The sequence below is a fragment of the Dermacentor variabilis genome, chromosome 8, assembly GCF_050947875.1.
Source record: "Dermacentor variabilis isolate Ectoservices chromosome 8, ASM5094787v1, whole genome shotgun sequence".
Classification (NCBI taxonomy): Eukaryota; Metazoa; Arthropoda; class Arachnida; order Ixodida; family Ixodidae; genus Dermacentor; species Dermacentor variabilis.
This window is the reverse complement of record NC_134575.1, coordinates 78290065-78302921: the sequence shown is the minus strand read 5'-3', so window position 1 is coordinate 78302921 and position 12857 is coordinate 78290065. Positions and strand designations below refer to the sequence as shown.

General features: G+C 48.2%; 1 protein-coding gene across 1 annotated transcript in view; it reads left to right on the top strand.

Moving 5' to 3' along the window:
- The window catches only part of LOC142591124 (2-Hydroxyacid oxidase 1-like), a 44924-nt gene extending 37423 nt beyond the window's left edge, over window positions 1-7501 (top strand). Inside the window, exons 8-10 of the mRNA XM_075703505.1 lie at window positions 1809-1967; window positions 2530-2599; window positions 7305-7501. Of these exons, the coding sequence (XP_075559620.1) occupies window positions 1809-1967; window positions 2530-2599; window positions 7305-7372 (297 nt within the window). The 3' untranslated portion in view covers window positions 7373-7501. The remainder of the gene's footprint in view (window positions 1-1808; window positions 1968-2529; window positions 2600-7304) is intronic.
- Window positions 7502-12857: the final 5356 nt, after the last annotated feature.

Genomic DNA, 12857 nt, shown 5'->3' with positions numbered 1-12857 from the left:
AAGAAATAGCTGCTTCGATTACCTATACCGGGTGATCATTTTTAGGCGTTATGGAATTTTTTAGAGCGCAGCTCTTTGGCGTCCGTTCCTGGGTTTCGCGTCGGCGTCGTCGTCGGCCTCGTAACCAGCTCCGCCCCCATTTCATCCCCCCAGCGCTAGCAGCGATCGACTGATACCGCTGGATGCCGCTGACGCCGCTAGAGAGTCAAGATAACGTGACTGCATAGAACACCGTCGCCGCCATGCAGAAAGAGGAGGAAAGGGTCCCCCCCCCCCTGTTCTTGTGTGGCGGATAGGGTGCTCTTCAGTTGCCGACGCGCCGGTTATTCGTTGTCCCTGAAACCAACTCCGCAGCTGGGGTTGACTCACTATCGGCGTCAGCGGCATCAGTCAGTCGCTGCTATCTCTTCCCTCCTCCCTTTATCGTGTTGTCCGCTTGCTGCGCGCGCTTCTGCCCCCATCGTTTACCGCTGGGTGTACACGCCGCCCCCCTCCCCCCTCTTCCTGCGAGTCTCTGGTTGTCAAAGCGCCGGCTCGAACTTAGTTCCTTTCTTCGCTCCTCCTCCAATGCAACCCCTGTGCGGTGGCAATCAGAGAGCCAGATCGGTGGCGGCGGATCTGTATGTGTGCACCGCCCGAGCCGAAATTGCCGCTGCCGTTCGCCCTGTGCGGTGGCAATCAGAGAGCCAGATCGGTGGCGGCTTGACATAAAGACAAACAGCAATTTCCTAACACTTATGCGGGAGAACATCCCGTTCCTCTCGCTCGTAACGCGTCCCACGGCTGTGACAACCTCGCGAGGCACTTGTATACATCTCGTCTTTGAGAATCAAGCATTGGTGTACCAAGTCGAACATATATCAGTCTATTTCTCCGACCACAAAGCTTCCTTCATGACTGTCAAGAACTGTTAGTGGAGTCTTTGTTAAAGGAATACGTGTGAAAAATAAAAAAAAAATTCTGTGATAGCGCATACATATGTTGCTAGATTTCTTTGCCTCAATCTATCGAAAAGGTGAAACAGCTTATTTGCTGCGCTCAAATTTCGCATTAGGAAGTAACGTAATCGTCGGCAATTTTTTTAAAAATTGCCTGTTGCAGATACCATAATACGAGTTCTTGAGCAGGATTGTGCATAGAGGCGGACATTACTTAACACAAAAATCGAAATACGTGTTCAAGTAATTAAGAGAAATTCACTATTCCTCTTCCCAATTAAACACTTTACGGCCCATGTTGCAATTTACGAATTATAGCCTGTGAGATTACCAGGCGAATTCATTTTGAACGAATTTCCAGAGTGACACCAGTTTGGAGATTCGCGCCATCAAACTCGCCGTAAGAATGCACTGTTGGTTCGCTTGCTTTCTTGATAAAACGCTCTTTAATGCATTGAAGAACAAATGTAGCTGGAACGCCTATGCATTTCGTCTCATACTTTAGGAAATAATATGTCGAAACTGGCACAGCCTGGAAATTCATTTCAAGTGGAATGCGTCTTGCGAACTCCCAGGCTACAATTCGTAAATTACAATATCTGCCGTAATATTATCAATAAGTTAATTCGTTAAATTTTGCTAATTAGTTACGTATATGTTTCAATTTCTCTTGCTAGTAATGCCCGCCTCTTCGAATAATCTAGCCCAACGACAAAAAATTATGCTATCTACCACGAGCGCTTTTCAAAAATTCCGTAAAACTTGAAAAAAAAAATTACCTCGTATTTCGAAACGTCTTGGAAGCCAACCGTGTATAGCATACACTCTCGCTAACCATGGAAATATTAAAAAAAACGCATTGCGTTTCAGATTGACGTGCTGCCTGATATTGTCCGCGCCGTGGGGCACCGCTGCCAGGTGTACGTTGACGGAGGCATCCGCCTCGGTACCGACGTGATCAAGGCGCTCGCTCTAGGGGCGCAAGCAGTGTTCATCGGAAGGCCTGTACTCTACGGCCTAGCCTACAGCGTGAGTGCATAATCTCGCTCTCCTTCTCTCGCGAAGATGTACAGGATTGTTTTGTGTGGTTGGTTCTGTTATTGTCTCTTGGGCAAGTGAGACTTCAGAAATAGGCTAATGATAAGCGGTCAAAGCCAGCGTATTCATTAATAAATCCGCTTAGCTTGGAGATTGAGAACATTGAAAAGCGAAGAGAAAATACAGGTTGTGGGGTAACGGCCGAATGATGCAGTTTGTCAATGGACGGCTTAGTCGTACAAAGTTCCGGTTGAATTTTGCTCGCATTAGGTTTTGTGACGGACGCCGAGATGTTAGTACGTGAACGTAGTTCCTGATGTGGGAGATTTTGGGTCAAGATGTTTATAATAGCAAGGAACTGTAGGCGGTGGCGAGTGAGGACAAGTCGGTTAGAGTGGCTATGTTTGGAAAAGGCAATGACAATAACTTATTCCTTATAAACTATTGGTTATGAGTAATTGTCCAATGTGGAACGACTTATATTGCCGGCCGTCTTATTAAAAAATCCACGCGATACACCCTGCGTACAACTATTTTATGATTACCTCAACAGGGCGAACAGGGCGCCTTCAAGGTTCTCGAAATTTTAAGAGCCGAGACGGACCGCGCCATGGCCCTTATGGGTAAGAAACTTGTGCACTTATCTGGTTGTCTCTTGTGTATTAGGCGGTATATAACCCAGACGCGTAAAAAATATTTGTTTCTTGACTAAACACCTTGAAAAGCTCACATCAATTTCATATCAGATATTACGGCGAAGGAAGTCTTTTTCTTGTCAGTGAAGTTTGTTTGCAGCGTTAATAATACACAGCACAAGAAAAAAAAGTACCCGCCGGATAGGCTACGACTGGGCTTGTTACAATATCTAGAAAGCGCAGCGATGGAACCTAGAGGGGAGTGTAGAGGAGAAAAGGGGGTAGCATTCTCGCGTTCTTGACAACGATTTACTTTGTACACTGTGAACTTGGGCAGAAGTGTCGCACGGGAAGCAGTTACACTCCAGTAACAAAATAAATATCAAGGAAGGATAAACTTGCAGTAGAAGCTATTCAGGCGTAGGTATGCTGGAAGCAAATGATGTGCAGCAAATGCTGTAGTTTTGTGAGTATGTACCGCTGGCGCATAACAGAAGGAGAGCAAAATGTCATTTCCGTGTGTGGTTGCGTACTGAGGCGAGACATTTATAGTAATGACATCCGCCTTATTGCATGCGCCAAAATCATCTTCTTTGGAGGGTACGACGCTTCTGGCGACGCTGCAAGCTCTTCGTGTAGAAATTATGTATACAAGTCATCCATTGGAGTAAAATGTCTGACGCTCCAGCAAGCCAATACAGGAGAACGAAAGGATCGTTTTCGTAAATGCACCAACGAGAGATGTAAGTTCGACGGCTGCGTTTTACATCTTGTCATAGCAATCAAACAAAAGTTATCACGTGTTTTACAAAATGTCACATACAACAGTCGAACTATTTGGTAGTGTACAAGCAACCACAACTGTGGCTGAAGGCGTTTACAGTCAAAACTGAACGCACCACTTTGACTCGGAAGTAACCTTGAAGGCACTAATGCTACGCTATTTTCTTGGTGACAATTCTCAGATTTGCAACTAAGTTATTCAAAAAATATTGCACCCCGCCTCTTGTTCCGATCGTAAGATTTGTTTAGACCGAATCAGATGCTATATTGGAATACCCGATATTGAAATAGCTGACAGAATGACTGCTGCGACGGGTACTTTGAATAAACGTACACGAATCCTCTTTGCTGCACCCGACACCAAAGCAGCCCTTCAGGGACTAAGACAGAAGTGATCACACGGGATGTGGTTCGATGAAACGACAAACTCGCCTCTTTTGCCCCAAATAGTTCATTTAGTAAACTTCAGAGCAAACGGCAATATACAACGGGCTCTATGCAAACTTCTACATCGTCTGCGTCTTCAAATGTCGGATCCGTAAAGGGCCCTCTTCAGATTGCGTATATTACGGCAGCGCGGGCGCTTCCGTAGAGCACGAACTAATTCAATTCACAATTGTAGTCATCGGTAGCGCTTGTGTGATCGTCTTGTCGTCTTTGATAAGGGTACATTATCTTTAAGGAAATCACACGAGCTCCATTCCTGTGCCTATAAACAAAGGACAGTTGTGAAAAACCTTGCTCAGTGGTACGTAGTGACCTTATTTGTTCATGGTGTGTTTTGCTTTTTGCCAGGCGCAGCTTTCTTATGTGAACACCACGATAACCTTTTTCTTTGTGTCATTGACATTGTATATGCTTTGGTGTAACTATTTTAAAGCAAATCTTTTTTTGCCTCTCCCTCCAACATTTCGGTTCTGGCTGCATACTGCTGTCTTGCACGATTCGCCATTAACGGTCATATTTAGAACATGCACAATATATTGTAAAACCGAGGCGACCTAGGTCGGCAGGTGACGCAGGTAAACATGGATGTAATCTCCAGCCCCAGCACGCCACCATGGTGATGCTATCGTCGCTATTTCATGCCCTTCATGCCATTGCAATCATTCCTTCGTTATAATGCATCGTCGTCAATCGACAGTCTTCCCTCTTCCATCGTCACTGCGTCATCAGATCGTCATCACACCGTCATCGTTGGGTCCCATCGCCCTTCTTTCCGGAGATGCGCATGATCGTCATCGTCATTCAGCGTGCGAGGTGCATAATCGAGCGTCACAAGTTGATGTTTGGCGAGATGGTTCCCAGTAAAAAAAAAAAATAAGAAAAATCGGCACACACACTTAAGACTGCTTACGTGTGAGAATGCAAAATCATTATGGTTCCTTTGGCGAAATGTTTTTTTTTTTTGCGTGCATTACCTGTCCACGCGATCTGTCGCCCGCGTTCTAACCGTGCCTCGATGAGGTCAAATAAAAGCGCGCCAAGCGTCCTAACACGCTCGCTTGCCCGCGAGGAGTTCGTAATGACCGCTCAACTGCGTTCAATTGCGTAGTAATGCTTTTACTTTCGTACACTCGCTTTATACGCGCTTGACATGGCACCACCTCATCCCCGCGGCCGGCCCCGCCACGCGCCCAACAACGCACGCATTAGGCCACATGCTTAGTCACTATGATGGCTGCGACCTGACGTGTGCAGTGAGGCGCACACACTCGGCTCAGCTTTAGTCAACCAGAAACGTGTAGCCGCCGCGGCGTCGGGGAAGCGTGCTCGTCTCGTACCCTCGGGTCCCGGGTTCGATTCCCGCCCCGACCGAAATTTACCACATTTTCTCTCCAAAGACATTAATTTACGTTGTCTACAGGAACCTCCGTGAGAAGTTTGACGTCCATGCGAGAATTTCTTCACGTGCTTTGCAGTCAAGCTGCACATGACTACGATCCCGGGATTTCTTTGTCTGGTCTATAAGACTATTACGTGAATCACAGCAGTAGGCGCGCGCCGCGTGCACCGTCGGAGCACCACCAGATGGCGCTCGCCTGTGCTCATTTGCGGTAGCGGTGTCGCCGGCCGTGAGAGGGTAAGAAAAAGATGTAACGAGAAAACTCGCCATCGCGCGTAGCGTTCACCGCAAGCGTTTACCACCGAAGATTACGGCTGCATGAGCTCAAGTTGCCACGAAGCGGAAACTGTAGCATGCAAAAAAACCAGGGAGTGACGTCACTGCACCTTCACATGTAAAAGAACTCGCCTAGCAACTGATTTCATTTTTGTCGTGAGCCGACTTGGAACTTATTTCATCCGTAAGCCGACTTGAATCCTCTTGACACACTGGACAAAAACACAATATGGATACACAAATATTAGTCTAGAACGGGAGAGGTCTTATGCACAACCTCAATGACATTCAAGGACCTCTACACAAATACTATCCAAAGGTACTGTGTGTTCAGGAGACACACCTGAAACCAACACAAACTTACTTCCTCAGGCAATGCGCCATTTCCCGAAAAGACCTCGTTGACGCACTCGCCTCGTCGGGAGGCGTCGCAGTCATGGTGGACAAAGATGTTGCTTGTCAGCAGTTACTTCTTCGAACTCCCCTCGAGGCAGTCGCTGTCCGAGCGGCACTCTTTCAGAAGAGCAGCTTGGTAATTTTAAAAGGAGCGGATTTCTGCAAGTAATTGAGAAATGAACTGGAGTTATTAAGTGAGAATTCTAATGCACCAACACAGGACTCTGAAGCATTCAAACGACATGCGACTGCCTGTTGAAATGATCGAATGTCGGCAATCTCTCGAGTCAAGTCATTTTGCAGGAGTAGTTTAGAGAACATCTCTGATAAAGAAAGGACATCAGTCTCGTGGCATACAGGGGTAGAACGTGCACGAGGTGATACTTGATCTTCGTGGGCCAACCACCTTCAGAGCCTGGATTGTAGTCCAATTTATTTTACTCTTTGTGTCGTCACCCACTTTGGTACCATCATTTCGTCAAGCCGCCGAGTTTGACAGATTTTTGCGTAATGGAGCATATGATACTTCACAAGAAAATGATTTCGACTTGGTCCTATGCTCACTACTTAAATATTGTCGCTAAACAAAAACAGCGTTCTTCGCAAACTCCAGTGAAAGTTTCTCTCAGACCGATTCTAACAGCGCGACTGATGACGGCATGACGACAGTAAAATCACTGCGACAGAACGACGGTGATGGAATGATCAGGACGGCAGGACGGACGCCTGTGTGACAGTGACTATTAGGAATAAGCAATGACGACGGCGGCATGACAATCGAATAACTTCGATGACGATGGCGATTCCCAGTCCATGTCAATGGACTGGGAATGATGGCGGAATGACGACGACGGCATATTTGTGTCGAAGATCACATCTGCGCTTACTTGCGCCACCGGCCGTTTCGGGCCGCCTCGTCTTCCACATGTCCGTTGCCGGTCAGTCGTGCAAAGCAGCAGCCAGAACCCGAAAAGTGAGTAGAAAAAATAAAGCAAGCTTCACTTTAAAAAGTCGATGCGCTTTTGCTATATCTACCTTTGAGCAGGCTAAGAAGTTCAACTACCGGGATGCTTTGCTGCAGTGGTGGCGAGGTGATGAAATACGTCTATCGAAGAAATAACCGAAAGACCGAATTCCTTGCCCCGCTCTTCTCCGCACTCTATATTACGTATTGCTTCATGCGAGTGTGGTGGTACTAGCAATACCACGCTTATATCATCACACGTTCATTGTCTGGTGAGCGTTTGAGACCTCTCAAACAAACTGAGCACCGATTATATGCTTGCTTGCAGAAACATATAACGAAATACCAGTCGGTGTCTTCATGTGAAAGAACATTTGGTTCATGCCACTCGTCATTCTCAAGGCAGAATATCTTGTCTCTGCTTCCAGGTTGCCGTTCTGTAAGCGAACTTCACCCGGGCATGGTAGTTCGCCTTGAACGGTTAGCTAAGCTGTGATGGATGCACGCCAGTCTCCACGACGGCCCTGGAACAACGACTACGATCGTTCTTGTTGTATACTTCCGCTACCACCTGTCTTCGAGGCGTAAAGCGCCATTGTAAGGTTCGTAACAGCGCAACAGAAGACACGGACAAAAAGAAGGCAAAAAGGACAACAGAGCGCTTCAGCGCCATCTTGTCCTTTTTACATTATTTTTTGTCCGTGTCTTGCGCTGCGCCGTTACGAACCTTACAACGAATCCTAACCAACTGGCTGAACTTGCCGTCTTGATGCAGTAAAGCGCCATGACTGATGACAATAAAAAAATAAAGCGAATATGAAACATGCACTGTGAGTTTCTTCCTATTTCTTTGGCAGGGGGGGGGGTGGAGGCGAGGGAGGAGGGGTAGTTTTGAGCGTGGAGTATCGGGAATATTCGTATATAGGAGCGAATTGTGTGAGGTTGTGGACCATAGTCAATGGATAATTGAGCCAAAGTTCTATTCAAATGTTCGAGTAGCCTTGAAATATTCCTATGCTCAGATAATGCAAATACTCTGCTTAAATTCTTCTTCGCTTAGCGCTTCGTGTGTGGTGCGACAGGCGCTTCGCCTTCATGATCAAAATAACCAGCCATTCGTGAGTGTTGGGTGGTAACGACAGTGTATAGCTGGGCAAGATAAATTCTTTTCAAACACCGGCCATAGTTACAGTCGAAGACGCAGCCCTTCGCGCTTTAAATGCATCGCATTCACGCTGCTCGGACCTGACAACCCAGCGCAGCCTGGTACAGCAGGCAAGGGCTGCAGCACAGGCCACAGGGGCTCTGAAATGAGTTCTCCATCCACCGCCCAAGTCTTCGACAACTACTTCTTTCCCTTCGAAATAAATGTTTCTACTACTACTACTACTACTACTACTACTACTACTACTACTACTACTACTACTACTACTACTACTACTGCACGGCTTCACTTAAAAACAAAGTGGCGTGGAAGGTGAGGACGAGCATGCGTTTCTCGATCCAGGGGACTTAGAGCTCAGCGCGTCCAAGACTTCATGGCGTCTAATTTTCCAACCAGATAGTACGGCGGGAAAAGACGTGAGGTAGTGACGGATGTGGCTGTTTGCACTTGCCAGTTAGTGCCATTTCGAACGGACGCACGTTGAGTAACGTTTCTTCGCAGTCCAGTGAGGGCCAACAAGAAGCAGCAAGTGCATGTATACGCTGCCTCTGAGAATACCGTGACCTTTTTGCACTAGCGTAAAATTCCCGAAATAGATATGCAATGCGCGTGAAAGACCGAACGCTAGACTAACTAGAATCCGCCAAATTCAGATAGCGACTGAGCGGAGTAATAGCTGCAGTAATCGAACCGTCGTTATCTTCGAACCAAATGGTAATCTTTGAATATATGCGCTGTTATGAGAAAAATACACCGTAGTACTACTTTACGTGGCACATTGCATACAGTAACGGTCTAACTGTCAAGGTAATTTGGTGACATTTCCTCCTACTTCTCTTTAGGCTAGGTGCTATATGCTTGTTTCTTTCTCGAACATGTCAGCCCTACACTAACAAAGCTTCGTTTCTCCAGCTGTCACTATAGCCCGAGATCCTACGGAAGCGTTCACTACCAACGCGATCCTCTGCGTACCCTAAAATGCAAGTCCCGCGTGAGCACATACAGTTGATCCATTAAAAAGTCAAAATAAAGAAAGGACAGTTTGGCACGCATCCAAAATATCTATATTTAAAGACAGTATGATGTGCCATCGAGGCAGGCGTTGAAAGAGCGAAACATTTATTTTAAGCAGTCAACCAACGTCGTATTTACCCAGTGTCACAGCTAGTGCCATGCACACACTTTTGACGTAACGGGGGGTGCAAATATGGATTTCCTGTAGTTTTCATATCTAGGAAAATATTCCCATACCGACCATTCGACACCCCATTCGCCCTAGAAAGAAGACGGTGAGTTCGTCCGGAATATATAGACAGAAGTACAACGCAGATACAGCGCTATGTCCGTGTCGTACCTCTGTCTCTCGTCCCTTTTCGTGCGCTAAAACCATAAAAGTTATGGAATACCAACATGCCCAAACTTACGCTCAACCATGTCTTACACTCTTGACAAAGTTATTCCTCGGAATTTTGTGAATGACAGCTCACAAACAAATGTTATGAAATAAAACGCTGACAGCACGTGCATTTTACGTTAAATCTTCTCAAAATGAAGTATTAGAAGTGCGAAAGAATAACAGAAACCTGAAAATGATGCATTTTTCTTCGGTGAGGCAGCGCATCACCTCCGGGATCGGCCCACGCAACAGACAGCGTTTCTACCAGAAAGCTCGCCTTCGTGCATAGCCAAAGGAGACATTGGTATAACGTTCGCCACGAGCGTTTCCCGGTGAACATTACCGTTAAATATTCTGCAGTCGCCGGGAGGCGGGAGAAGCAGTCGGCAGTCTTTGAATACTACCGCGTTCCACTCTCAAAGGCGAAGCTTAAGCGTCCTCAATATTTTTTCTTCTGGTGCGCGAGGCCTCTTGTTTATTTACACTGGGCAATTGCTTGCAGGCGTTTCCTTCGTGCAAGCCAGCGGTTTGAGATCCTTGGCGCGTTAAGCAATGTGGCATAGCAGCAATCTACTTTGAAAAATGAGCGCGCGCATTTTTCTTTTTTTTTTGCTGGCGATGGGCATGGAAGTTAAGGAACGCATTGGTCGCCGAAGTTTGCTGTGCGGCTCTTTATAGCACTGAAGTGCGTTGGGGCGTTTCTACAAGGTCGAGCAAATGGTGCCACGTGATTCAACGCGTTTTAACGCCGAACAAAGCTTGCACATGCCCTGCAAGTTTTACTATGGTGGCTGAGGGAATCATTAATCGTTAAATGCGCGGCGCGTCTCTTGTCTTAATGCGCCATTTCCCCTTGCCAGCTAATGAAAGAAAGCTTCGCGTACACTGATTCGCACCACGTGTGGGATCTGCATAATTTTTAATACTCAAAGCATCAGTGGGTGAGCGACCGAGTGCATAGGTGGCGTTGTACGCGCGCTGTCTTTTCGCGTGAGCGTCGCAATCATCGTCATGTATAAGAGCGCGATCCGCGTGTCGTCAGCGCGAGGTGCCAGCGCGAGAGCCGAACGGGCGATCCGACCGAGAATGCACAGCGCGGCTGCTCGCCAAGTTCACGTCATTCTCGGTGAGTGCTCACGTCGTTTGCGCTCCTTTACGTTTCTGTTTTCTTATCCATGCTCATGTTCACGGTGCTCTGTTCCCCCTAGTGGCCTCGCGCGTCAACAATCGGCTGCAGATTGCGTTCATGCAAGGTGGTAGGCCTAGCGGGTACAGCATTGCGGTTCGTGCAAGCGTCATCCAAGCAGGAGACGGCGTTCATGCAAGGTGGTAGGCCTAGCGGGTACAGCATTGCGGTTCGTGCAAGCGTCATCCAAGCAGGATACGGCGTTTTTTTCGCTGGTCCCATGCAGCGTCACTTTTATTGCAATAGTAATTCACGGACGCTTGAGGTGTGCTTCAGCCATTGCAGCTGCCGTTGACGTGCTGTCCTGATTTTGACGCGTATGCGCAGCACAATTTTGGTCGCGAAAGAATTAGCAGGTGCGTGGCACTGTGTACTAGGCAACATTCTCTGCGCGTTGTCTTATTACGCTTGGCATCGCTGTCGTCGTCTTTTGGAGCACGTTCACGCGTGTGGTCAGCGCGTGAACTGAGCGCGAGGCGGACACTGTCTGATCCAGTGCGCGCCGCCCGGCTCGATCCAACGCTGCCCCTGTTCAACTGTGAGTGCGTACGTAATATTCACTGGCTTAGCTTTATATTAGCCCGTTTATGCTCATCTACATGACACCCCGTTCTAGGTCTTACCCAGAGCTTTCTTTAGCGGCGGCAGACGGCGTCTGCCCGCTAGTTAGCGCGGGTACACGAGACAGTAGCCCTTTAGGGCTATTATCTCGTGTACTTTCGCCAACTAGCTATAGACACATAGCTGTATCTACGTGCCTAATATACGGCGACATGCATATTTTGCCTCGCATCAGTGACGAAAGAAAGGGCGTTTAGGGTGGCACTGTGCTTTTTGAAGTTGCGAGGAATGATCGCGTTTATAATGCTTACTGTAAAAGCCAGCCGCCACTTTAACGGCAATCTTTTTGTGACGCTGGCGGCGAAGCCAAGCGTTGCACAAAATTGGCAGTGTTTTAGCTCGGCTATGCCAGGATATACGTAGCGAAAGCTAAGGGATAGCATGATTAGCCTTGGTTAATCTTGATTGCAAGTCCAGTCTAGCCTGGTTGTCTAGCTACGTTGCGGCGTTTAGCCAGTCGTTCGGCGCGCAGTTCGTCTGTTTCTTCGGCGATTCGTTTCCTCTTCATCTCGTTCCGATGTCGATTCCAGGCCTCTTTCTGCTTATCAGAATTGTCTCCGTCCATACTGCCGCCTCAACTGTGGTTGCAGCGAGCGCAAGCTCTCGTTTTCAATCCTCCGACATGGTATCAGGCATGCGACGCAGCTTGCGAAGTGCGCGGAGGCGAGCGCAACGACGAGGAACGCGGTGTGACGTCATACCAAACGGCTGCCGCGGAAAGGCGCGGCGCTGCTCAGCGGCGGAACAAGCGGAACACCTGTGGCTCGGTGCTACTAGTGGCGCATGCGCAGTAGTGACTAGGGATTGAGAGAGAGAGAAATATCCGTGGCGAGGCGCGCGTTGGGGACGTCATGTGTCTCCTCGGAGAACCGCCACGGCGAAATCGCAAGTTCGCGGCCAGTAAAGCTTTAGCTTTAAAAGCAGTGGAGTGGATTTGCGACTCATGAAGATGTCGGGCGGTATGAAAAAGACCGCCGCATTAGTGACGGCACAGCAGGAGACTCGCACAAAGGTAAAGCAGCCAGGCGGAATGTCGGTGTGTTCGTCCACGACCAGCTTAGCCGGCCGACGAAGAGCTTCGTGGGATGGTGCGTCCAAGAGCGGCGAGAATTGAACTTCAGCGCGTGCCCAGCCGATGACGGCATTATGACGAGAAAGGAAGTTCCACCCGAGGATGACGTCGTGCGAACACGCAGGAAAGACGATAAACTCGACGATATACATTATGCCTTGTATAAGCACATGTGCAGTGCAGGCTGCGAGAGGTGTAACGTGCTGCGCGCTCACCGTGTGAACCGACAGTCCAGAGAGCGGTGTGATCATCTAGCGTGGTTAATGACAGAGTTTGGCAGCTATAACAGAAACGACAGCGCGGGTGTCCACTAGCGCAAAAGTTGATACACTTTCGACTGTTGTTTCGACCATGTTAGAATAAGTTGTGAAGACTTGCCGATGACGTTGGAGGATGGCGCAGTTCTTGCCTCTGGGACTGCGGCGCTTCGTTTTCCTGGTTGTAGGCTGCGGCTCGGCGGCGCATTGGAGAGATCGATCGTCGACGACAAGATGGAAGCCGGCACGACCTAAATTTAGGGAGGTCAGGGCAACCATACCGC